The 25,783-nt window shown below is 40.6% G+C and overlaps 1 protein-coding gene across 3 annotated transcripts in view; it reads left to right on the forward strand.

Moving 5' to 3' along the window:
- LOC137384089 (leucine-rich repeat-containing G-protein coupled receptor 6) overlaps positions 1 to 25,783 on the forward strand; it is a 267,409-nt gene that overhangs the window by 141,224 nt on the left and 100,402 nt on the right. For all 3 annotated transcript variants that reach the window (XM_068057687.1, XM_068057689.1, XM_068057690.1), the window contains exons 3-4: positions 6,250 to 6,321; positions 23,990 to 24,061. In XM_068057687.1, the coding sequence (XP_067913788.1) occupies positions 6,250 to 6,321; positions 23,990 to 24,061 (144 nt within the window). The remainder of the gene's footprint in view (positions 1 to 6,249; positions 6,322 to 23,989; positions 24,062 to 25,783) is intronic.

The following is a 25,783-nucleotide window of genomic DNA, read 5'->3' on the forward strand; positions in this document are numbered from 1 at the left end:
CTAATTCAATAATTTCAGAGCATGACAGGCCCCCCATTTTACTTATATTTTTAGTTTTTTTTAATATAGAGTCACAGAGAGATATAGCACTGAAACAGGCCCTTTGGCCCCTGAGTCTGTGCCAACCATCAGCCACCCATTTATACTAATCCTACATTAATCCCATATTCCCTACCACATCCCCACCTTCCCTCAATTCTCCTACCACCTACCTACACTAGGGACAATTTACAATGGCCAATTTACCTTTCAACCTGCAAGTCTTTGCCTGTGGGAGGAAACCAGAGCACCCAGCAGAAACCCACGCAGTCACAGGGAGAACTTGCAAACTCCACACAGGCAGTACCCAGAACGGAACCTGGGTTGCTGGAGTTGTGAGGCTGCTGTGCTAACCACTGCGCCACTGTGCCGCAGTATTTTGCTTTTCGTTAATCATTAGGAACTTCTTCAGACTTCGACAGTGTCACACGATTCTGGAATGCAGCAGAAGCCCAATCATCATACACAATGGACAATTCATATATTTAATTTTATTTTGTTTGTTTTATTTTATTTCATCTTAGTTTGTTCAGTTTGCTTACCCATTTTTTTTTTCATGTTTGTACTTGCGGCTGTTCAATTTTCAGTCCGTTAACACCCTATCTGTACTAATGCTTTGTCTTTCAACACACCATTAACAGATTGTTTGCCTTTGCTCCATGCCTTTCTGGTCAGCTATTCTGTGACCTTGTCCTATCTACACCTTCTCCTTTGTTATCTCTTGCCCCACCCCTGCTTTATTTGCTTATAACCTTTCACATTTCTAATATTTGCCAGTTCTGAAGAAGGGTCACTGACCTGAAACCTTAACTCTGCTTCTCTCTCCACAGATACTGCCAGACCTGCTGAGTATTTCGAGCATTTCTTGTTTTTATTTCAGATTTCCAGCATCCGCAGTATTTTGCTTTTAGTTAATCTTTAGGAACGTCTTCAGACTTTGACAGTCACACACGATTCTGGAATGCAGCAGAAGCCCAATCATCATACACAATGGACAATTCATTTTTATGGTCCATGAACAACACAGAAGTTTGATAGAACTGTAGATCATTAAAGGAAAAAAAACAGAAAGTAGGATATGAAATTTGTGCTCATTTAGTGCTTGTGGGAAAGTCCAGAAGGACCATGTGAGCTAGTAGTTTACTGAACACATGTTCGTAAGGTTCTTAGAATACTTGGTAGCACTGAGAATATGAAATACAATGAATTGCATGACGCTAGTCTCAGGTGCTGAGATGCAATATCTTTGGACATTTTTTGTGCTTTTACATCAGATGAAAGAAAGAAATATAATTCCAAGTGTTGTAAAGAGTTAATCTACTGTGAGTTTATCCTCACTGGAGACTTGCCTAATTATTATTCATTGTTAGTGAAGTGAAGTGGGAATTAAATTTCTCTGGTATTGTGGCCTACAGCAGCGCTGTTAATGAGAGCGACATGTGCATACATCGTTAAACAAATATTTCACTGTGTGACATAGAGCAGCAAAGACAAATTATTCCTGATAGCCTTGAAATAAACAGTTTTTACAGGCTGGGTGAGAAACAGATGAGAAAATTGACACAAAGCAGTGACTTTTGACGAAATCCCTCGTGTTTTGTGATGGCAAGTCAGACAGTCAAATTTAGAGTAGCAGGTTTTTCCATGTTATTTGAGTGTGGTGTGAAATCCTTTTTTACAAGACTTTTATTTTGTAGAAACAATGAAGACAATGTTATGGCATCAGGGCAGTTTGAGCTGTTGGCAGAGCTGCTTTTAATTATCATTTTCTGGAAACTCTTTGGAGAAGAAAAGTATTTAAAGCAAGATGTTACTATATCAATCTCCTTATAATAACATGTCATCTGAAGTTATAGAGATAAATACCCATGATATCAGTTTTGTCTCTGCATTCCTGTTGTTTCAGTTAGAATTTGCAAATAAGTCCCCTGATGGGCGAGTGGGTAAAGTATTGCCTGATATAGTACTAAACCATAAAGTGTCGGAGGTCCCAGTTTGCTTTCCCACTTTGTGCTGAGTTAGCTGGCCGCAGCTGGTGCAATTAGCCTACAATTAGCCTCTTTCAGAACATTGCATCCAGGTAGCTTAGTAGCATCCCATCTGACTCATTTTGTAGCAAAGTGAATAGGTGATCCTTTATATCACTCTAAGCCTAATTCAATACGTCTTTCTGGTTAAGAAATCTGGCTGATACATTTGGGAAACAGTCAACACATTGGTACTTGTACTACTGCAGATGTTAATCTAATCTTATTTGGTTTTAATTCAGAATTTCTTACAATGTTAGTTTAAAGCAACATATTAACATTGGAAGATGGAATCTCAGCCCACTTCATTCCAGAGTGAGGTTGAGCCCTGACTACTGATTGACATTACTACTTCTTAGCACTGTCATCAATACTGTAGCTGTAGTGTACCTGCAGCTTTCAAATCCTAACATCTGTTGTCCTGGTTTTGTAAAAAGAATTGGCAATTTACACTCCTCATCATTTTAAATACCTGAAATTATTCTTCAGTTTATTTTTCTCTACTGAAGGTAAGCTGAGATCTCTTACAGCAATGTATCTTTTCCCTGGTGTCCTATTTGAACATAAGAATACAAGAGGTCTAAAAAAGGAAACCGAAAGCTGTACCTGTGAGATAGAAAACCTGTAAAGCAGAGAAACTGTAAAAGAAGTGTGCCTGTGAAAAAGAAAACCTCTGAAAAAGCCTGTATTTGTGAAACAGCATGATCATCCAGAAAATGGCTTTCAGTAATCCAGTTATGGATTAGAAGGCGTCGGACATAGCATCTGAATTTAAATTGTTTCGACAATGGATGGAACTGCATTCCCTGGATCAAGAAGTGAGCGAACCAGAGAAACAAGCTATAAAAATCAAGATCACACTGGGCAGTGAGGGCCTGCAATGGATCAACATATCAGGATTGTCAGCTGCGGATCGGAAGGACCCAAGCAAGCTATGGACACACCTGGAGGAGCAACTCAAGGTGAGGGTCAATTTCTGAGAACAAAGGCTTGAGCTTATGACCTACCGGCAAAGGCATAATGAGTCCATTGACCAGTTTGTTGCAAGGTGCTGAGACAAAGCTCAAGAATGTGACTTTGCAGATATTGAATTGTTGGAACAGGTTATAGAGCTAGTTATCGTATCTACCTCACTAGAGGCCTTTCAAAAAGGCTAGAAAAGAAGAAAGGGCACACCATAGATGCACTGCTCAATGATGGAAGGAAATTTGAAGCCATCATGGCTGGATGCCAACAGTTACAAGTGTTGGGGGCGGCTACGACAATTGGTATTGTAACCAAGACGCAGAAATATCCTAAGCCTTGAGGCAAATGTGGCCTGACTCACCCAATTCGCAGTTGTCCAATGTACCAGGACCACTGCAAAGCTTGTGGCCTGGGAGGACATTGGGCAAGGCAGTGCAGAAGGCCAAGCTCAGATACTGCACACAGGAATGGAGGCAGATCCCATGCAGAGAGAATGTCTGCAAGACAGGATGGCAAATGCAACAAAAGCTATGCCAACACACAACAAAAGCCCAAGCAGGTACATCAGGTCAGCAGAGAAACAGATTGTCACAGATGAAGAATGCACTCGTGCGAACAGTTGATTTGGATCAGCATGTCAATGCTGTCACGCAATCTGAGGCATTCACCATGATTGGGATTATATGTCCACAGAAGAGTGGCAAGCATAAGCTCAGAGTAAAAATCGACACCAGACCAAGTGCAAATATTCTGCCCATCCGCAAACTGAAGAATCTGTATCTAAAGAAATGGGAATCTTTGGTGCAATCCCTCTGCCGGTCTTGCTACTGGCAAGTATGGGCTCGGGACCCCCATTTAGTCCTGATGTTGGACTCCTGAACCCACGGTAAAATTAAGCCCTCTGTGTGAATGGTAATTGTTACTTCGCATGATTTCTGAGACCTGTCAGTTATTATAGCTGTTTCTCTTCTAGTCCACCTCACATGAAACTTTACCACCATTATGCAGTTATCATCAATACTAATTGTAGCCATGTTATGTCTTACAATTGGTCATCTTTATTTTAGGGAATATTTATCCATAATTTAATTATTACCAAATTAATACTACTTGTGCAGTATTTTATAAAGAGCACACCTACAATTTAGTTACAAACAGCAAACAGAGAAATCTTTACCTTGTATCTCTGTAAAGATTGAATTGTCCAGTTAACATGTTTAAAGTGCTCTACATACTGTAGATATATTCAGTACATATTAAGATATTGATCAAATATGTTATATTGGCTCATAAATCTCATCAGAATTTCTTTTTCTCTAGCAGTACAAGCTGCCTGGTAGCAAGAGTCACAGTCATTCAGGTTAATACTTTTGTTGTGGCGTGTCAGTTTCCCTAAACAAATTTGCCACATTGCTCTACAGATAGCGATACATGTGTATGACGAAACCCTTATGCCTGTGCCTGGGTCTGCACAGTAGTGTTCTGAAATTTGGCAGAAAGTGGAGCACGCAGTATTAGAAACCCTTGTTACCCAGCTGCACACACTTAAGTGAACTTACCTGCATAAGTGCATTAGTCCAGAATTGGTTATCAAGTCGTACAGCATAGAAGCAGGCCCTTCGGTCCACCGTGTCCATGCCGACCATAATGCCTATCTACACTAATCCCACCTGTCTGCATTAATTCCATATCCCTCTATGCCTTGCTCATTCAAGTACCTGTCCAGATGCCTCTTAAATGTTGCTTAAATGTTCCTGCCTCCACCACCTCCTCTGGCAACTCGTTCCAGATACCCAAATTCTTTGTGTGAAAAATTTACCCCTTTGGTCCCTTTTAAACCTCCTCCCTTTCACCTTAAATCTATGCCCTCTAGTTTTAGTCAGCCCTACCATGGGAAACAGACTCTGGCTATCTACCCTATCTACCTCCATCATGTGCCCTCTCAGCCTCCTTTGCTCCAGGGAAAACAGACCCAGCCTATCCAATCTCTCGTTATAACTCAAGCCCTCCAAACCAGGCAACATCCTTGTGAATCTTTTCTGCACTGTCTCTAGCTTAATCACATCTTTCCTGTAATGCGGCGACCAGAACTGCACACAGTACTCCAAATGCGGCCTAACCAACCTTATGTACAAAGTTGGACCCATTCATTACTTTAAAGGGTGATGTCACGTTCTTATTTGATAATTATGGACTGTATCAATTTATTCAATGAATAAAGTGCATCAGTGACTGTGATCTTTGTAAAAACTTGCTTTGGGAGTTTTCAAAGCAAATGGGATTATTTTCTTGATTTGGATATGGTAACTGCAATCCTCTCCCTTGAAAATCCTTTCTATTATCTGGTAAAATCTTTTTTTTTCATCAGGATGATGGATCAATCATTCCCATATCATGTAGAGCACAATAAATTTCAGGACCATCCTAATAATTTCTCTGAACATGATTGCCTATTCATCATTGAACCTTAGTTCAATGGCAAATTGGTGCCACAAAGTCACCTGGACTCCAGCTCGATGTGAACTCGAGCCCCATGGGTTTATATTTTTGTGAACCGAGAACCTTAACAGAAACCCTTTATAATGTACCTGTCTTTGCAGTGTGCTTTTTGGGTGACTGCCAGTCACTGACACTGTTATGCTGATTTATAGTAATTTAAATTAGTTCCGCCTCACACAATTACTTTTGGTTATAGAAATTCAAGAGATTGCAAAAGAATAAAAGCCCTTGATTATTTTCATGGTGATATAACATTGCAAAAGAAAGATTTACCAATAGCTACATAGAAAGGACATCATCAGGCATACATTGACCCAAGAAGCTGTACTTTTATAATATAGACATTACACTTTGGGACACAGATCTAAAATCCTCTCACCTCACCAGAAGAGAAATGTCAATTTTGTGAAGTAGAACTCAAAATGGGAGAAGAGAATTTGGGGTTCTTTACTTAGCCTGAATATTCTAAAATGTCTCCAATCATGAATATTCATCAGTATTTATTGGTTATGTAATAGTGTACAAATCTGTACTTTGCATTTATCAAAATATTGTGCAATTTGTTGAAGTCTGGTCAAGGTTAACTTGCATAACTGCCCCTAATATTGCGTTTCTGGCAATGCACTTTGTGTTCCCATTGCTACCAATTGGCTATTTTCATGGTGAATTATTTTACCTAGATTAATTCCACATGGCAATGTTCTTGTTTCTCTTGCAGACGGCTGTCTGGAAATCACCTAACACAGATCCCTATGCATGCTTTTGCTGGTCTCTACAACCTGAAAGTCCTGTAAGTATCAGTAGTTTGGATCACACCAAAATATCTGTGTTACTATAAAAAAAATGCAAACATTAACATTCTGAAATCTTCAGCCAGATTCAACTTGAGGTGCTGAACAGAGAACAGGATTCAATATCCATTGCAGTGGATAAGAGGATCATGCTAATATTTGCCTTTGTGTAATGTTCATATATCACATTGAACAATCTGAACTGTTTCATCCAATGTTAGCTTTGAAGTGTAATTGCTGTCATTATATAGGAAAACTATTTAACATGAGCAGAGTCAATAGTTTTTGTTATTAAGCAAAAGAATCAAGAAAAGTGTACATACGATGTGAGCTGACTACAAGCAAACCTTGTTGCAGCAAACTTTTTATAACAACAACAACTTATATTTATATGGTTCCTTAATGTAATAAAATGTCCCAAGGCGTTTCACAGGAGCATTATAAAACAAAGTATGACACCAAGCCGCAAAAGACAATATTAGGTAACCAAAAGCTTGGTCAAAGAGGTAGGTTTTAAGGAGTGTCTTAAAGAGGAAAGTGAGCTGGAGAGGTGTAGAGAGGGTATTCCAGAGCTTGGGTCCTAGGTGATTGAAGGCATAGCCACCAGTGGTAAAGTGATTAAAATCAGGGATGCGCAAGAGGCCAGAATTAGAGGAGCGCAGATATTTTGGAGGGTTGTGGGGCTGGAAGAGATTACAGATATAGGAAGGGGAGAGGCCATTGAGGGATTTGAAAATAAGGATGAGAATTTTATAATCAAGACACTATTTGACTGGTAGGTCAGCAAGTACAAGGGAATGGGACTTGGTGCAAGTTAAGACACGGCAACAGGGTTTTGGGTGACCCTCAGTTTACAGAGAGTAGAGTGTGGGAGACCAGCCAGGAGTGCATTGGAATAGTCAAGTCTAGAGGTAACGAATGCAGGAATGAGGGTTTCAGCAGCAGATGAGCTGAGACGGGGGAAAAGTCGGGCGATGTTATAGAGGTGGAAATAGGACTTCTTAGTGATAGCAAGATTATCATGTCGGAAGCTCATCTCAAGGTCACATGTGACACCAAGATTGTGAACAGACTGGCTTAATCTCAAACTGTTGCCAGGGAGAGGGATGGAGTCAGAAGCTAGGCAACGGAATCTGGAGCGAGAACCAATAACAGTGGCTTCAGTCTTCCCAATATTTAATTGGAGGAAATTTCTGCTCATCCAGCACTGGATGTCATCGGATCAGTAGTCTCATAATTTAGCAACAGTGGAGGAATCAAGAGAAGTGGTGTTGAGGTAGAGCTGAGTATTGTCAATAAACTAACGCTGGGCTTTCGGATGATGTCACCAAGGGGCAGCAAGTAGATGAGAAATAGGTGGGGTTAAGAATAGTTCTTTGGGGGAAACCAGAGGTAACACTGCAGGAGCATTGCAAATGATTCTCTGGCTATGATTAGATAGATAAGAATGGAACCAGGTGAGAGCAGTCCACACAGCTGGACGACAGTGGAGAGGCTTTGGAGGAGGATGGTGTGGTCAACCATATCAATGGCTACAGATAGGTCATGAAGAACGAGGAGGGAAAGTTTACCTTTGTCACTGTCATATAGGATGTCATTAGTGACTTTGATTAGAGTTGTTTCAATACTGTGGCAGGGGCAGGAACCTGATTGGAGGGATTCAAGCATGGAGTTCTGGGAAAGAAGGGAACGGATTTGGAAGGCGACAAGAAGTTCAAACATCAGTATATTGTAACCAAGCTTTGCCTTGGCCACAGCTGAAGTTCCTGTTAGGAGCTATTAATGTTGATCATGAAAATTTTTTAAAGCAATTAATTGCCTTTATGGACTTTGAGGCCTGTGTGCCTAACAGTTGTCACTACACTTTTTAGGAACAGGGACAAAACATTTTTACATTAGAGATCATGCCTTGTAATAAATTTAATTTTTGTAAGACATTGTTTGCAAATTGGCATATTCCAGTTAACAGTTTGAGCAAGACGTATAAGGATGTTCTTTGTTTTTCAGAACAGAGCAAGGTTGTGGACTCATAGTCAGTTAAACTGCATATTATAGAAGTATGTGAAGTGCACCTCAGCTTCAATGTCTACAGATCATTTGAACAGTTCAGCAGGTTAAAGAATGAATGTTACAGAACAGTTAAAATCTTAATACCATAGAGGTGTATACAATAGGCCAATTTAACTTAATGACATTGTAGTAATGTGACACAAAAATTACATTCAATAAAGCAATGTTTTGAAATATGTTGCAAGAATTGCACTCCCTCCCCCTCAACTCCAGGCAATCTTGTGAAGATAATAGATGGGGAAGTAGAAACGAGAGACATAAAAGCAAAATACTGCGGATGCTGGAAATCTGAAATAAAAACAAGAAATGCTGGAACCACTCAGCAGGTCTGGCAGCATCTGTGGAAAGAGAAGCTAGAAACGAGAGACATCAGTTTCAGGTATTACAGCCAGACCATCCATTAATCAATCATATTTGTAATTAATGCTGCATAAATTTAGCTCTTGCTTCCCATCTTTAAAGACAGATCCCATATTCTAATAGCTGCGTTTGCTGACAACGCAACCACTAGGTGACGCAGTACTTGCACATGCGCAAATGCAGGCTCTTCAACTGGAATATCAGTGTCTGCGACGTTCAGGCAGCTGCCAGGATTAAAGATGGCGCTGCTCAATTTATCACAGGAAATGCTTATGACTGGATCGTTCTAGCAAACTAACCTTACATTAATAAAAACAGTAAATGCTGGAAATACTCAGCAGGTCTGGCAGCATCTGTGGAGAGAGAAGCAGAGTTAACGTTTCAGGTCAGTAACCCTTCTTCTGATAATGCCACCAGACCCCACCCCAACCAGAATCAACAACTATGGGTGGATTTTTTACAAGCAAGGGGAGGTGGGTTTGGATGCATGTTGGGAGTTAAATCCCCGAAAAGTGACATTGGGTCAGAAACTCAACATCATCCCACCATCATCCAGTTTTCACCCGAGCGAGTTTGAAGTCAAGCAGCATACTCCCATGCAGCTGTTGGTTAAGGCATTTAAATATTCAAATAGGTCATTGGGATCTGTTTTAAACAAAGATTTTGACTTTAACAGCCAGTGGATCTATTTCCCAAGCTGTGTGTAACTCGCCAGTTTCACTGAGGTGAGTACCTAGAGGGGAGTACTACTTCAGTGAAACTGACAGGCTGGGAAGGCTTTGATTAGTGAAGCTGAAGTGCTGCAGCCATGGCCAGGTGAAAGGCTGCTGCTCACAGCACTCGTTCTCAAATAGTGCTTTAGGTGCTTGACAGGTGATTGCCAACCTTTGGAAGTCACCACTTGTCACACTTCATTCACCTTCAATTGCACATTGCTGCTGCCAGCCTTCACCAAACCATGGGAGCAGCTTATGCAGCCTCTACCTTGCCTCTAATAAAGAACAAGAGGAGCAGCAACACCAAGACTAACAGCTCTAGCAGCAGCAGTACCAATTGCAACACTGGCACCAGCACCAGCTTCCTTCTCCTCAGCCATATGCTGCTGCACAGGGCAGAGATGATGGGCACAGAGATCCAGCTACAAGGAGGTGAGACACCAACACAGGGTCTATAGGCAGAGGATCAGCTCTCTCATCATGTCTGAGCACCAGTGCCTCAGGAGGCTCAGGCTCTCACGGGAGGTTGTTGCTGACATCTGCAGCCTCCTGGAACAAGAACTCCTTCCCAGTGGAGCAAGTGGGCATGCATTGCCAGAGGCTGTCAAGGTGCCTGCCACTGGAGGGGGCCAACACTACCAACTCCTCAGATCTTTGCCCTCCCCCTCCGTAAAGGAGAGAAAGCAGAGAGTTATGAGTGTCAGTAATGGCTTGTGTGGAGAGGAGGGAAGGACAACATTTGTGGATGGTGACTGTGAGGCATGGGTACGAGAGGGAAATAGGATGAGGGTAAGTGTGAGTGTTGGGGACTCAGATGGGGATTTGAGGTGCCTGGAGAGAGATTAATAAGTGGAGCTGCAAGGTGTGTTGTTCTGATGAGTGTTGTGCACAAGAATGCTAGGAATGTCAGTGTGGGGCTTGGCACCTGAAAGTATTATCCCACTCACTTTTCTCGCTCTTCTGAGGTGCTGGATCCTCTTGGTGCACTGTCTCCAGGTTGGAGGAACCACACTTCTGCTGCTAAGCTCCTCAGCCACTTGCATGCATGCCTGCTTGGTTGGAGAGGTTGTCTCTTCCTCCTCCTTAGTAGAGCTCACCTCACTGTAGACCCTCAGATCCCACAGCAGGACCTCCACATATGAGTGAGAGACCCAGGGAGCAGCCTTCCCAGGTCTCCTTTCTCTTCCTGTGATTGCTGCAGCCTCAAAGGTCCATTTGCAGATGAGCCATTGTAACCCATGCCAGGGTCCCTTTAACTAGAAATCCTTCCTTTGACATATCCAGCACATCATCACACCCGTATTCTCTGATATGTAAGAGAGCCCTGAAGTAGGGTGCTAATGCCATGGCTCAGTTGAAGAGCCACACCAAAGCCCGCTAGAGATTCCCGATCTACTAATATTCCCTGGGCCAACAGCAGGACCATCATTTTAAAATTCCGCCCTTTGTTTTTGATATGTATGAACCTCATGAAAGGTTCTCAATACAATTCACGTTGGCTCTTTGCTGTTCAGAATCTTGATGAGGCCTTAAAAGAATGTAATATGTGGAATTTCTGGAGTAACCCAGGAAGCCATTCAGACAGAGCTCATTAGCATGAAGGGATGAGCACAAGACTTATCTACTTTTACCTCCCCCCAAAGTTGGCTGGAATTTGGGACAGAATTTAATTGGGATGAAAACCAAATCCTGACCCCAAACAGGCAAGGAATTCCAGTCTCCATACTTTCTGACACCAGGAATATAAGGCCCACTTTCATTAACTTTATCCTCAACACCAAAAGCAGAAGTACAACAGCTAACCCCTCAAAAGAAGCCTATTTCAGTTTCCCTTTTCTAATGGCCAAAAGTATTTTCTCAATATTAGGGATACTACAGTCCTCATGTTAGTTAAAAATTATCGAAAATGTGCAAACTCCATCAAATGCCATCTATTCATTCTATGTTCATTGTGACGAGTGCAATGCCAGGTAATTTGAGAGGCTTCTCATTTGGTTTTCCAATTTTACGAGTTTCTGTTGCCTGAATCAATATCAGAAACATACATACAAACATGAATTAGGAACAGGAGCAGGCCACTCGGCCCCTCAATCCTGCTCCACCATTCAATAAATTCATGACTGAACTGATTATTCCACATTACCACTACCCTCGATAACCTTTCACCCCCTTGCTTATCAAGAATCTGTCTACCTCTGCCTTAAACATATTCAAAGACTCTGCTTCCACCGCCTTTTGAGGAAGAGAGTTCCAAAGACTCACGACTCTCTGAGAGAAAAAATTTCTCCTGTCTCAAATGGGCGACCTCTTATTTTTAAACAATGACCCCTAGTTCTAGATTCTCCCACAAGGGGAAACATCTTTTCGACATCTACCCTGTCAAGACTCCTCAGGATCTTATGTTTCAATCAGGTCATCATTTACTCTTCTAAATTCTAGCAGATACAAGCCTAGCCTGTCCAATCTTTCTTCATAAGATAGCCTGCCCCATTCCAGGTATCAGTCTAGTTTGTTTACAACGCATTTACATCCTTCCTTAAATAAGGAGACCAATACTGTACACAGTACTCCAGATGCGGTCTCACCAATGCCCTGTATAGCTGAAGTATAACCTCCCTACTTTTGTATTCAATTCCCTCACGATAGCATTCTATTAGCTTTCCTAATTACATGCTGTACATGCATACCAACCTTGTGCGATTCATGCACTAGGACACCCATATCCCTCTGCATCTCAGAGCTCCACACTCTCTCACCATTTAGATAATATGCTTCTTTGTTATTCTTCCTGTCAAAATGGACAACTTTGCATTTTCCCACATTATACTCCATTTGCCAGATTTTTGCCCACTCGCTTAACCTATCTATATCCCTTTGTAGCCTCCTTATATCCTCTTCACAAGCTACTTTCCTACCTATCTTTGTGTCATTATCAAATTTAGCAACTATACCTTCGGTCCCTTCATCTAAGTCATTTATATAAATTGTGAAAAGTTGAGGCCCCAGCACAGATCCCTGTGGCATACCACTCACTACATCTTACCAACCAGAAAATGACCCATTTATGCTTACTCTCTGTTTCCTGTTAGCTAGCCAATCTTCTATCCATGCCAATATGTTACCCCCTACACCATGAGCTTTTATTTTCTGCAATAACCTTTGATGCGGCACCTTATCAAATACCTTCTGGAAATCTAAGTACAATACATCCACCAGTTCCCCTTTATCCACAGCACATGTAACTCCCTCAAAGAACTCCAATAAATTGGTTCAACATGATTTGCCATGTTGATTCTGCCTGATTACCTTCAATTTTTCTAAGTGCCCTGCGATAACATCTTTAATAATAGCTTCTAACATTTTCCCTAATACAGATGTTAAGCTAACTTGTCTGTAGTTTCCTGCTTTCTGTCCCCCTCCCTTTTTGAATAAAGGGGTTACATTCGCCATTTTCCAGTCTAGCGGAACCTTCCCCAAATCTAGGGAATTTTGGAAAATTGAAACTAACGCATCAACTATCTCACTAGCCACCTCTTTTAACACAATCAGGACCCGGAGACTTGTCAGCCCGCAACTCCAGCAATTTGTTCAATACCACTTCCCTGGTGATTGTAATTTTCTTGAGTTCCTCCCTCCCTTCCATTTCCTGACTTACAGCTAATTCTGGGATGTTACTTGTATCCTGTATAGTGAAGACTGATGCAAAATACCTGATCAATTCATCTGCCATCTCCTTATTATCCATTATTAATTCCCCAGACTCACATTTTATAGGACCAATGTTCTCTTTTTAAACTTTAAAAAAAAATATCTATAGAACCTCTTACTATCTGTCTTTATATTTCTAGTTAGCTTTCTCTCATACTCTAATTTTACCTTCCTTATCAATCTTTTAGTCAATCTTTGCTGTTTTTTTATATTCTGTACAATCTTCTGACCTGCCACCCATCTTTGCGCAATTATATACTCTTTCTTTAAGTTTGATACTAACTTTAACTGTTTGAGTTAACCACGGATGAATTTTTCTTTCTCGTTGAAATGTATCTATTCTGTGTATTCTGAAATATCCCCTTAAATGTCTGCCACTGCATCTCTATTGACCTATCACATAACCTAATTTGCCAGTTTGCTTTAGTTAGCTCTGCTTTCATGCCCTCATAATTGCCCTTATTTAAGTTTAAAATACTGGTCTTGGACCCACTCCTCTCTCCCTCAAACTGAATGTAAAATTGAATCATATTATGATTGCTACTACCAAGGGGTGCCTTAACTATGAGGTCATTAATTAATCCTATCTCATTGCACAACACCAGGCCTAGTATAGCCTATTTTCTGGTTGGCTCCAGAATGTATTTTTCAAGAAATTATTCCGAAAACATTCTATGTACTCCTCAGCTAGGCTACCTCTGCTCATCTGATTTTTCCAGTCTATATGTAGCTTAGTATATGTAGGTAAGTGACTTTGGCCATCTTCATACTTCTGTATTGTCATGCAAGCCCACACCTGCCAAGAATGAGGCACACATTATTTCACCACATGAACATTAAAACTTAAAATTGCTGCTGGGAAGAAAAGAGGGCCTATCACAAGGAATTTCCAGGCCCCTCACTGGAAAGACCTTTTTTCCATACTAGCAGACAGTGTTGGAACAAAGGACACAGTCCCTGCTTCACCAATGCACAGAAGACCTGGTCAGACCAGTTTAGTCACAAGACTAACTGGTGGTTGGAATTTTTTGAGTTTGAACTTGCCACAGAGTTTTAAAACTCAGAAAGCTCTTGGCTCCTGGACTGAGAACATCACTCTCCTGTCTGCTCCCATCTGTTTCTATTGGAACTGAAGACCCATTGATGACACATGAACCCCAAGAGAGAAAAGTCTCCTACAGTGAACAAGGTTTAAGAAGAATACTAGGCCCCAACAAAAAGCAAGACTACTCATAAAAGGACTACAGTGAGCTTGAAGCACAGTAACAAGAAACTCTTCTGATATTGCCTCAGACTGTCTACTTATTTTTTTCTTCTGCTCTTTTCTGTCTCATTTGCATGTGTTTATTGCGTATGCATGCTCATATGGGGTGCAGTGTGTATCCGGAGGCGTTAACTGAATTAAAGTTCAAGTTTTAATAAATTTCACTCTTCTTCTTTAAACCGAAGAAAACCTGTTTGTGCTCATTTCTTTGCCTTATAATTGGAAAGCGATGAAGAAGGATTCACCAGTGTGTTTAAAATAAAACCCCGTTACAGTAAGACCAGGTGAAGGCTAAAAGGGACCCCTAGACACCTTTCTCACCTGGTCATAACAATATTATATTAATAGGAAACGTCAATAATATATCTGGAGTCAGGCCATCAACTACAAATGAATTTCGACATTTCTCATATCGGCTACGTCTACAATTGTTTGAAAAGTACCTTTGATGTTGTGTAGAATTGATAGGATGTTGGCAGTCTTGAAGCAATGGCTTTTATATCCTTTGTTAATTTAATAGTTGGGCCTAGTTTCAAGCACATTTTTGAAACGCTAATCTATTATCAAATTATTGCACAAATTTACTTCCACCGGACCAATTTGGAATATATTCAAATTAACAAAGCTTTGACGAAAGGAATTATTTGAAAGTATGGCTCCAAATTTAACTGCGATTGAGAGTTTGGCAGGTGAATTATGGGGGTTAATTTTAGCCTTATTCACCCGATGGGAAGTGACAGTATCAGGCCATTTTACTATCTGCCTGATGGAACGTCACTTCAGTTCAGCTCAGTTCAAAACTCACCCAGCGAAAAAGAGGCCCAAGATATTTTAACTTTCCAGGTCTTATTTAAATATTACCAGCTATTGCCAGCTGACCTTCCACCTCTATCAGGCCGTAAGTTTGAGGAAAGTGGCAGAAACTTGCGTAACAAGGAGGCTGCGCACTGTGACCAGGTGAGTGGTGGGGTCAGCTATCAGGCCCCAGGGTGGAAGTGAAATGGTAGCCGAGAAGGCTTAAGCTGTTCTTTAAGGAAAAGTGAAGAAAAATTCAAACTTACCTGTTGGGGCCTCTACGTGCCTCGCTTCACTTCCTCGTTCAGTTGGCTTGACGGAAAACTCACTGCCACTCCTGGCTCAAGCCATCTAATGAAATTCCAGTCAGAGTACAATGGTGTCATCAGGACTTGGCATGTATATGTTAAAAAGGATTCCGCCCTTGCTGCCTGCTGAGTAAAGCAGATGAACTTCACTGCAGGTCAACTCTCAGCTCCTCCAGGGTGGGTAAGTGACTGGGATGATTTTAACTGCCCACCCTCCTGGTTTCTGTCAGCCAGGTAGGGTTGGAACTGCCCTCTATGTTATTGAATTTGGAACTGAATATAATTAGTTATCGCAAAAGTCACCTGCAAAGAAAATTGTCTGTCCTTGTTCCTGCAGCAATGAAATTCATAGTGTTGAAATGTTGCAAGATATCTATTGTGCTGCCTCGATGATGGCAATATTTTATAATAACTGACACTGTTGGATTGCAGCCACCTTAAGGAGTTTGGGTTTAAGGTTAATTCACTGATGTACTAAATCTGTGAAAGTGAGGTTTGCACGTTGTCTCTTTCCAGGTATAATAGCCATCTAAAAGGAAAGTAACCAGTTGTTGATTTACAAAATCATTGTGCTCCAACTTGTCCCTGACACTCATTCCTTTAGTCACAAAAATACTTATAATGATGCACTAAACTCGTCTTTGGGCAGTTAGTATTCTGTGCTATCAGTTTTAATTTTGTTACATTTTTCATCTAACATCTTCAGTTTTAATTTGACAAAATATTTTCCAACAGCTTTACAGAGCACGTGCATGGATCAGTAATTTAGAGAAAAAACAGAAAATATCTCCAGATTATGATTTCCAGCTGCAACGGTTCACTGGTATTCGATGCTCCTACTAGAAATCATTGCAAAACAATATCCCTTGCTTCTAAGTGCATTGTGACACTTTCACATTATCAACTTCATGTGTTAGTTTAATTTGCGTTATACTGAAAGGAGCTGCGAAAGTTCAAATTGCAGCTGATAGAACTGTAATTTGTTTCTGGACTGGGACCGTCAAGAATAGGAACATAAAAACAGAGTCAGCCAGTTAGCCCTTCAAGCCTGTTCCTCCATTAAATGAGATCTGCGACCTAACTCTATATACCCGCCTTTGTCCCAGAATAACCACACTGCCGGCTGTTTTAGGATTTTGAATTGACTGCATACTTCTCAAAAGGATAACTCAAATCACTTTAACGTCAGCATGGTCTCACCATTTGCAGTCAATATGGAAAGTACCAATTGCTCCATTTCTGAGGACTTATTTTAAGAACAATTAACTGCTTGACAACAACTTATTCATTCGATTACTAGCATTCAGTAGTGTGAAACCAAAACTCTTCAAAGATCAAGTTCGACAGAAAGTGTACCGATTAAGCTCACGAGTGAAGAATACCCACTTGGATAAGATATAGGAAGGTGTCTGGTACCTCTGAAATTGTAGCCCATCATGAGTCAGCACCTTCGGGGAAGGAGAAAAAATTAGACTGACCAAAAAATTGCAGCTTTTAAACTGTTACTTTTTCAGTTGGACATTTGTCTGCAGCAGTTTGCATAAGGAGATCGTTTGTTGTTTTTTCACTCAAGTACATGTTTTAATGTTAAACAGAATTAAGATAGGCAAAGAAAACAAACTACTGTACTGTGAAGAGAGCAATAAATATGCAAAGAAACAAAAGGAAAAGGAAAAGATGAAAGAATGAATAGAAGAAAATAGCTTTCAGATCCTGAAATCTAGAGCCTTCCAGCTCTTTGATCATGAGACCTTTAAAATGGGTAGAGAATAAAAGACTTTTTTAACCTCCTTTCTGTGCACGAACAGATTCGGTTACTGTACATTAGCTAATAGCACAGAGTGACTTTTCAGACTTAAGCCACAACTGATAAAGACTTATTCTCTTAAGAAAAGCAATTACAGAAACATTTAAGTAAGGAAGCCAAAGATAGGTCCAATGAACTTAAATCTCCCTCTCTATCCCAGAGGGAGTGTGCCCAGGATAAATTCAGCTTTCCCATTTATTTCACTTCTGTTGTTAGCTAAGTTAAGCCCCAGTCGTTTCCATAGTACTTAGTCATAAGGCAATCCTTTTGGTCCAGAGTCAGAGGGAATTAGCAGATGTTCCCAGAGGAGACAGAAAAACATCTGTTTAATGAGTATACATTGAATTGTTAAAATATTCTTCCCCAGCTCTCCAGAAAAAGGGTTTTTAACACAATACTTGAAATGAATAGTTAACATTGTACTGTACATATGTTCTTGTAGAATATTCCTGTTTGTCATGATTGTAACTTCAGAAATAAAACATTAATATATTATAGAATTAATCCAAGCTCTAAAAGTTTAAAAGAATTTTAAGTAGCTTATTGTACTAAATCAATGGTAATGAATCAAACTGAAACACTGTTTCGTTTTTATATGAACAATTGTAATGTGGCCCCCCCGATGCGAAAAGATCGGACAACTCTGGTTTAGACTATTCTTGCTTTGTTGAACAATTAATAAGCGAGCTGCATGTGGTTAAGTAACATCCAGATATAATTAAGTTGTTGGATGTTTAAAATAAACTAACAACTGCCGTATTCCTTACTTTCTCTAATTTTTGCTTCAAAATGTTTAAAATTCTCATCCTTGTTTTCAAACCCATCCATGGCCTCACCCCTCCCTACCTCTGAAATATCTGTGCACCTCCAATTCTGGCCTCTTGCACAGGGAGCCTAGGAGACAATTTCAGAAAGATAAAGGCATTAAAAATGTATCTTATTTTAATCAAAACAACAACAAATGTGCATTTTTGTGAAGAAGCTTTAAATGAGAAGATTAATTTATTGACTTACTTTCTTATCACTATGTTGGATACTGACTTAATGAGATGCCTGGCATTTTTTGGCTTGCACAAGTAGTCAGTATTTGCCTGCACACTTCTTGTAGCAATGTGGAATATTCCGGATAGATGTCCATCTGTCAGGAGTGATCTTGATCACACTTTCTCCCTCTGTGTCTCTTGCTGTCTCTTCTCTGTTTCCCTCCTCTCTGTGCTCCCTCCTCTCTGTGTTGTTCCCCTCCTCTCTGTGTTGTCCCCTCCCCTCTGTGTTGTTCCTCCTCTGCATTGTTCCCGTCTCTCTGCATTGTTCTCCATCCACCCCCACATTGTCCCTCCCTCTGCATTGTTCCCCTCTCTGTGTTGTCCTCGCTCTTTTTATCCCCATTTCTTTATCCCCCCTCTCTCTCTCCCCCTCTCTCTTTCTCTGTTCCCCCTCTTTCTCTGTCCCCCTCTCTCTCTCTGTTCTCCCCTCTCTCTCTCTGTTCTCCCCTCTCTTCCTCTCTCTGTTCCCCTCTCTCTCTGTTCTCCTGTCTCTCCCTCTCTCTGTTCCCCTCTCTCTCTCTCTTTACCCCTCTCTCTTTCTCTTTACCCCTCTCTCTTTCTCTCTCTCTCTGTCCCCTTCTCTCTCTCTCTGACAGTAGCAGAGAGCAGGAATACTCAGAAGAGCAGCTTTGTGGTTGGTCAGTTTTTTATAAAAAACTTGTGCTGTCAGTTTCACAGCTGACAGGTGCTGCATGAGAGCAGGAACAGCAGTTTCTGAACTTCGGACAGATTCGGGGGTTTCCGGCGGCCTTTATAAAAAAAAAAAATCTGAATCTGCTGGAAAACCCCGAATCTGTCCAAAGTTTAGAAGCCACTGTTCCTGCTCTAAAAAGGAAATATTAGGAGAAGTGATTTTAAAGAGGATCTTAAAGGAGGAAAGGGAGGTGGAAAGGTGAAGGAGTTTAGAACACAAAAAACAATAGTAGGCCATAGAGTACATTGAGCCTCCTCTGCTACTAAATAAGAACATGGCTGAACGTCTCGTCAACTCCAATAACCTGCCCTATCCCCATATCCCATAATTCCCTTAGTCCCCAATGGTTCTCGAGTGCCTCCTTAGGGAGGGAATCCCAATGAGACCTAGGAAGATGATGGCATGGCCGCCAATGGTGAGGCAAAGAGAGGAGGGATGCACAAAAGGTTAGAGTCAGATGAACAGGATGTTCAGGAGCGGTTGTGGGACTGGAGGAGGTTAGAAAAATAGGGACGGGTGAGACTATGCAGGGGTTTGAATGCAAGAATGAGAATTTTAAATTTGAGGCTTTAGTGGACCAGGAGCCAATGTGGCTAATCAAGATGGGTACCGGGAATTGGTGCAGTTTAGAATATGAGTTTTGGAAGCTTATTGAGGATGGAAGGTTAGCCTGAACAACATCGGCATAACCAAAACTGGAAGTGACAAAGGCATAGATAAGGATTTTGGAACAGAGAGGCAGAAGGTGATATTTTGTAAGTGTAAGTAAGCTACCTTCATAATGGAGAGGATATGGGTTCGAATAGGATGGCAAAGTTGCAAAAAGTCTAGTTCAACCTGAGACAGTCAAATGAAAGACTTCCTTTTATATAACACCTTTCACAACCTCAGGACGTGCCAAAGCAATTTACAATCAATAAAGTACTTTTGAAGAGTAGTCACTGTTGTAATGTCGGAAATACGGCAGTCAAATTGCACACAGCAAGCTCCCACAAACAAATGTGATAATGACCAGGTGATCTCTCTTCGTGATATTGATTGTGGGATAAATATTGGCAAGGACACCGGGGGTAGCTCCCCTGCTGCTCTTCAAACTAGTGTGATGGAATCTTTTACGTGATAGAGCAGGCAGGGCCTCAGTTTAACGTCTCATTCAAAAGACAACACCTCCAACAATGCAGCACTCTCTCAGTACTTTATTTTTATTTGATCATGGGATGTGGGTGTCGCTGGCAAGGCCAGCATTTATTGCTCAAATTGCCTTTGAGAAGGTGGTGGTGAGCTGCCTTCTTGAACCACTAACTAAGTGGCTTGCTAGGCCATTTTAGAGGGAATTTACGAGTCAACCACATTGCTGTAGGTCTGGAATCACGTGTAGGCCAGACCAGGTAAGGACAGCAGATTTCCTTCCTGGTTAGTGTACCAGATGGGTTTTTACAACAATTGACAATGGTTTCATAGTCACCATTAGACTGGCCTTATAATTCCAGGTTTATTAATTGAATTCAAATTTCACTGTCCGCCATGGCGGGATTCGAACCTGTGTCCCCAGAGCACTCACCTGGGCTCTGGATTACTAGTCCACTGACATTACCACTACGGCACTGCCTCCCCACTGCATTGGAGTTGATGATTTTAAAGGCAAGGCAAGGGTGTAGGATACGATGAAGAAGGAGAATGCCTGAAGAATAAAGGGAGAGACTTTGGTGTGATTTGTAGATATCTGCCTCACCATCGCTGCAACAGTGCAAGTGATGGAAAGGTGAGGGGCAAAGTGTTGCCAACCCATAAACAAGGTTTAGGTCAGTGTAATGGTTTCAATGCATTCATCCACTCTAAGATGTGGACAGCAAGTGCCTTGTTTGTGAGTGAACAAGCCTTCTAGAAGGAAATAGGAGAGGGGTAGAGATTGTTGATCTGCTGGCAGAGTCCAAAGATGCTCTGGTGGGTCAGCTGGGGACGGGAAGCAAGTTGGCAATGTTGGACCCAACTAGCGTGATAGGAAGAAACATTGGAGGATGGAGCATCTGGGTTGCTGCTCATAAGGAGGTAGTGACTGGTGCCTCAATAGACTCTCTATAGAATTCTTAGACTAACAGAGAGGGTAGCTACAGATTTATTCAAGCTTGGGATAGTGGTAGGAGAGTAGGAAGGCAGAGGAGCAGATGGATTGGGATTGGGAAGTGTGGGGGCAAAGTATTGCAGAAAAGAGGAATGTAAGATTGCGTAACAGTGCAACAAGCAGGGCAGGAGATTGGAGGAAAGAGCCAAAGAGAGGCCAAGAAGGAGAAAAAGAAAGGGATATAGAAGTAATGGGCTTGGATCCAGAGTGACAGTGGATAGACTTAGAGGAAATTCAACTTATATGGGCATGGCATTATGAGAGAAAGGTCCTGGTCACAAGCAGAGAACAGGAAGGATGATCTGAAAGATTACAAAGTTAAAGCCTGAGGTCCTGTGGTGAAATGAAATTGACTTGTAGACATTCATAATGTTCAGATCCAGTTTGACTCATGATAGATTAATTCTATAAAACTTCATCAAATGATCGCTTGAAGGTAATGTTCAAAGCACTCCTTCCACGACACACAGGCACCAGGTTTATGTATAGTTTCAACATATTTCCTGTTTGGTTCATGTTGACAAAACTCGTGCTTAAATAATAAAAGTAATGTATATCCTATGTTGAACATTGAGCTTCTTTCTGCTTCTTTGATATGCAGTAACTCTATAATTATTTGTAGAGTTCAAAGGAAATGATGTCTTAATACGTTCGAACCTTTAAAAGCAGTTAATTCGTTGTAATTATGTAATCTCTGCAAAATCTGAGATGGCTGAACGAAGATTAGCCCTAAGGGGAATAAACATACTCCAGTAATTTCCATGGGTGTTCTCCCAATCTATCAACGCAACTTCGGCAGAAGATAGGCAGAATCCCCGGAGAAAGCAATGGAATGAAAATCAGACCGATTCTATAATGGGCGGGGATCCTCTTGGCCAGATCACCACCCATGCAGTGAAGCAGCAAAATTTACCCTTTTGTTTCAAAATGGCTTCTTATTTTCTGGCTTTCTCTCTGTATATCTCTTCTCCAGAATGCGGTGCGTGTTCTCATTTTAAGTAATTATTTTTTGTGGATGAGCTTAGGTGGTGCTTATTGCCAGACTTTTTGACATTCAGCACCATGACTGTCAAGCTAAGTCTTGTTCTGTACTTGCTGCACCTAGATGCATAATTTCTAGCAATCAGGAGCAGGAACCCAAACCAACTTTGTTCTTCTCCCTACCTAACCCAGAGGTCAAGTTTAGTATTTCTCTACTACTGCCTTGGCTGAGATCAGCTAACTTGACGCAGATTTAAACTTGAAGCCTTCCTGGTCTGTATAGATCAATATCAGTCCATATGGTAAGCCAACTGAGCCACATTGGAAGCCGCTTTTGAAGATCTTATAATGGCCCATATTTTGCAGTTGTAATGATGGCAAAACTGTCAGCATTTGCCCTCAGTGAAACTGACAGCACACTTCTGATGCCTGCACATGGGCAGTTAAATGCAGAAATCCAGAAGTTTCTGTCAGTAATTCCCTGCTCCTCAATAGAGTGTACTGCTGAAGACGCAGCAGATGACATTCTTTAGTAACTACCAAACTGACAGCAGCATCCCCTTTTATGCTGTAATATCGCTGTTCAAGACCTCCTAAAATAGTTACACCTTGTTAATGAGGTGTATCTGGGTTTTTAAGTTTTTCACAGTGTACTGGGTCATAACTACTGCTGAACAATTTTTCTGGCTCTTGAAAACTAATTTTACATATAATAAATTAAGTTTGTTTGCGATATTTCAACTTCCAATGTGCATGTCCCAATCTTTATTTCACTCTGTTAAGATATTTAAAAAGTAAAGGATAATCAATACATTTACTTCCTGGTTTGCTGTCTGTGAGAATTCGTCAGCGTGATTGGCTGCTTACCCTGATTGATGGCATCACTGTTGCTGGACACTTGGAGATCCCCTTGACTTGGCGCCAGATTCAAACTAATGTCAGGAAAGGTGAAATCCACACCACAGAGATCGCTAGAACTTTGTGAACAGCTTTCTTTGAGGTCAGCGACAATCGCCATCGCTTTGCCTTTGACTTCAAAATCTGGGCCAATGTTATATACTTCAGTCCCATAACCCTCAAGTTGAGTCAAACTGTATCTATTGGCATAGAAATTGGACCTCATTGCACAATATCAATTTCAATAACAAAGAAATTAAATTAAAAGATTTTTCAAGCATTCTTAATTGCCACCTAAAACTGGCATTGTGCCCTTTACATATGTAAAGGAGAGAACTAACACTTGTTTTAGGACCCCTCTGCTAAACTGGGCAGTGCAGAGTGGGTTTTCTGTGCTGAGGATTCTTCAGCTACTGTTGTAGCCTAAGCTGCGGCCACAACCAAAGGGTTAGTTTAAACAATGTCTCATCATTTTTAAAACAATACTACGGTGGAGCCAGGAGTATTCAGGAACAAGAGTGTTCCTTCTCCTGGGACTTACCTTCGGGCCACTGCTGGCAAAACAAAAACCCCAAATTCATCTTTTCTATACCAGCAAGTTGCCAGGTCCTAATGTGCCAATAAAGTAATGAGGTTCAAGACCCAATTTTGGGCCAGCCTATGGTCTTTCAGGTCAAGCATGCACTGATGGTGTGCTGCTGGTTACCCAGCCAAAAATGGGCCACAACCAATTTTTACCTTACTGTGTTCTCAGAATCTCTCTTTCTTTTAACAGACAATTCAATTTTGGTATTTTGTCTCATCATTTAAATTTGAACAAGTAGTTTGAGTGAAACCACATATAAGAAACATTTGTCTTGTTTTGTGCATCAAAATAATGAATTTCTCTCTCTTTTCAATAGAATGCTACAAAATAACCAGCTGAAGAGGCTCCCCAGTGAAGCATTATGGGATCTTCGCAACCTCCAATCACTGTAAGTTCTCAAGAATTTCAACTAATAATTACAGATTGGAATTGCTTTACCTCTGTGTCATCTGTGTTCTATAACCTTTGTTTTAGAGGTGTCACTGGACCTGTCAAATCTCAGCTCATTAGCAATAACACATTCATTTTGGTTAAAAATTGTGACCTATTTTGATGGATGTCACTGTTAAACATAAACATACTTCCATGAGTTTAAATGGGCTCACAATTTGTTATGTGCTTTGTGACGATAAATCTCACTCCCAGGAGGTGAAAAACATTCCATACTATTGACGAACTTGTACTTTTGTATTTAATAAAACTGAATCCACACATTTATTTAAAGTCACGTTTTATGACTATAATGAGATATGAAAATCCAATGAGTCTTTATTGTCTTCCATAGGCAACTTATATTTAATTGCATTCTGACAAGAAAAACTAGATGAACGAATTGCAGGTGGAAAAAAACTAATAGTGCACAAATATTTCACACCCCTGGCATTACATTTTTGTGACTTCAAATGTACAGCACAATTCTGATAATCTTCTAAATGCAAAATGCAATTAGAGAAATACATCAGGGAATGCTGTGTATACAGAAACATAAACTGTCCTCAATTCCTAGGCAATTTAGTCCAGCCTTTTATCGGGACCCTTAATTGACCAATTAACCCATTTGCAAAAAACTGCCACCATTTCTCAGCCATTCTCTTTTTCACATACTCTATTACTTTTCACATAGCAATTCTATATTCTTGCACCCCTGCTACTAATAGGGGGCTTACATGTAGATGTATTCCATTTTACAAAATAATCTTCTGTGCAAACAAGAAGAATGCACTGTTGGGAGAGTAGATATTAGTGTAACCAAATGTGCTTTCTTCATGGTTCCCTAGTTTAGTCTGCAAAAGTAGAGAATAAAGATAAAGAGGTGCTATGTCAATCAACCTACAATTAGAGAAAGCTTTGCATGTAACAGTAGACTGTACCCAGATAGGAAAACAGGATAATGTTCACATGCTCAATAAACAAATATTGCCTTCACTACACCTGATACCATTCAAGGACATTGCTTCCAAAATCAGATAAGAATGAATGTAAAAACTAGGCTGGAGATAACAGTGCCCACATCAAGCAATGAGCTACAATAAACGTTGTGTCTACTACCTCCTTATTTTTAAAGCAATTGTGATGGGCCCTGGTTATCTTTTCATTCTTAGAAAAACACTAATTCCTTTGTGTTCAAAGCAAAGTTGAATGCCAATTTTTTATTCAGATCAAGAGGATGATGAATCTATTTTGGTGTTTCTGTGTTCAGCCTATTGGTATATATGTGGTCAGACAAGACCCAGAACCAGTTGAGGTAAATGCTACTATGGTGTTTTGATCATGAGTTTACTGGCAGGGAACACCTGATTCTGCATTTAGAGTCCTCAATGTTTTGTTGAACTTACCCTATCAAAACATTAACGCAGCTTTATCTTAAATAGCCTGGTTCGGACTACTAATAATGCTGTTCATTTCTTTTCATAGACTTCAAAATGATTGAATTGTGCAAAATGCCCTGAAGTAAAATGCGCAATTTTTTCACTTTTAATTAAAATTTTACAGGGAGCCAAATAAACGGTTGGCCAAATGCATGGGATTAAGGTAGAAGCTGAAATATCATAATCAAACTTTAAAAAAGAACTTATTTGAAAATATGTGAATTTTCTTTCATCTTAATAGA

The sequence above is a fragment of the Heterodontus francisci genome, chromosome 25, assembly GCF_036365525.1.
Source record: "Heterodontus francisci isolate sHetFra1 chromosome 25, sHetFra1.hap1, whole genome shotgun sequence".
Lineage (NCBI taxonomy): Eukaryota > Metazoa > Chordata > Chondrichthyes > Heterodontiformes > Heterodontidae > Heterodontus > Heterodontus francisci.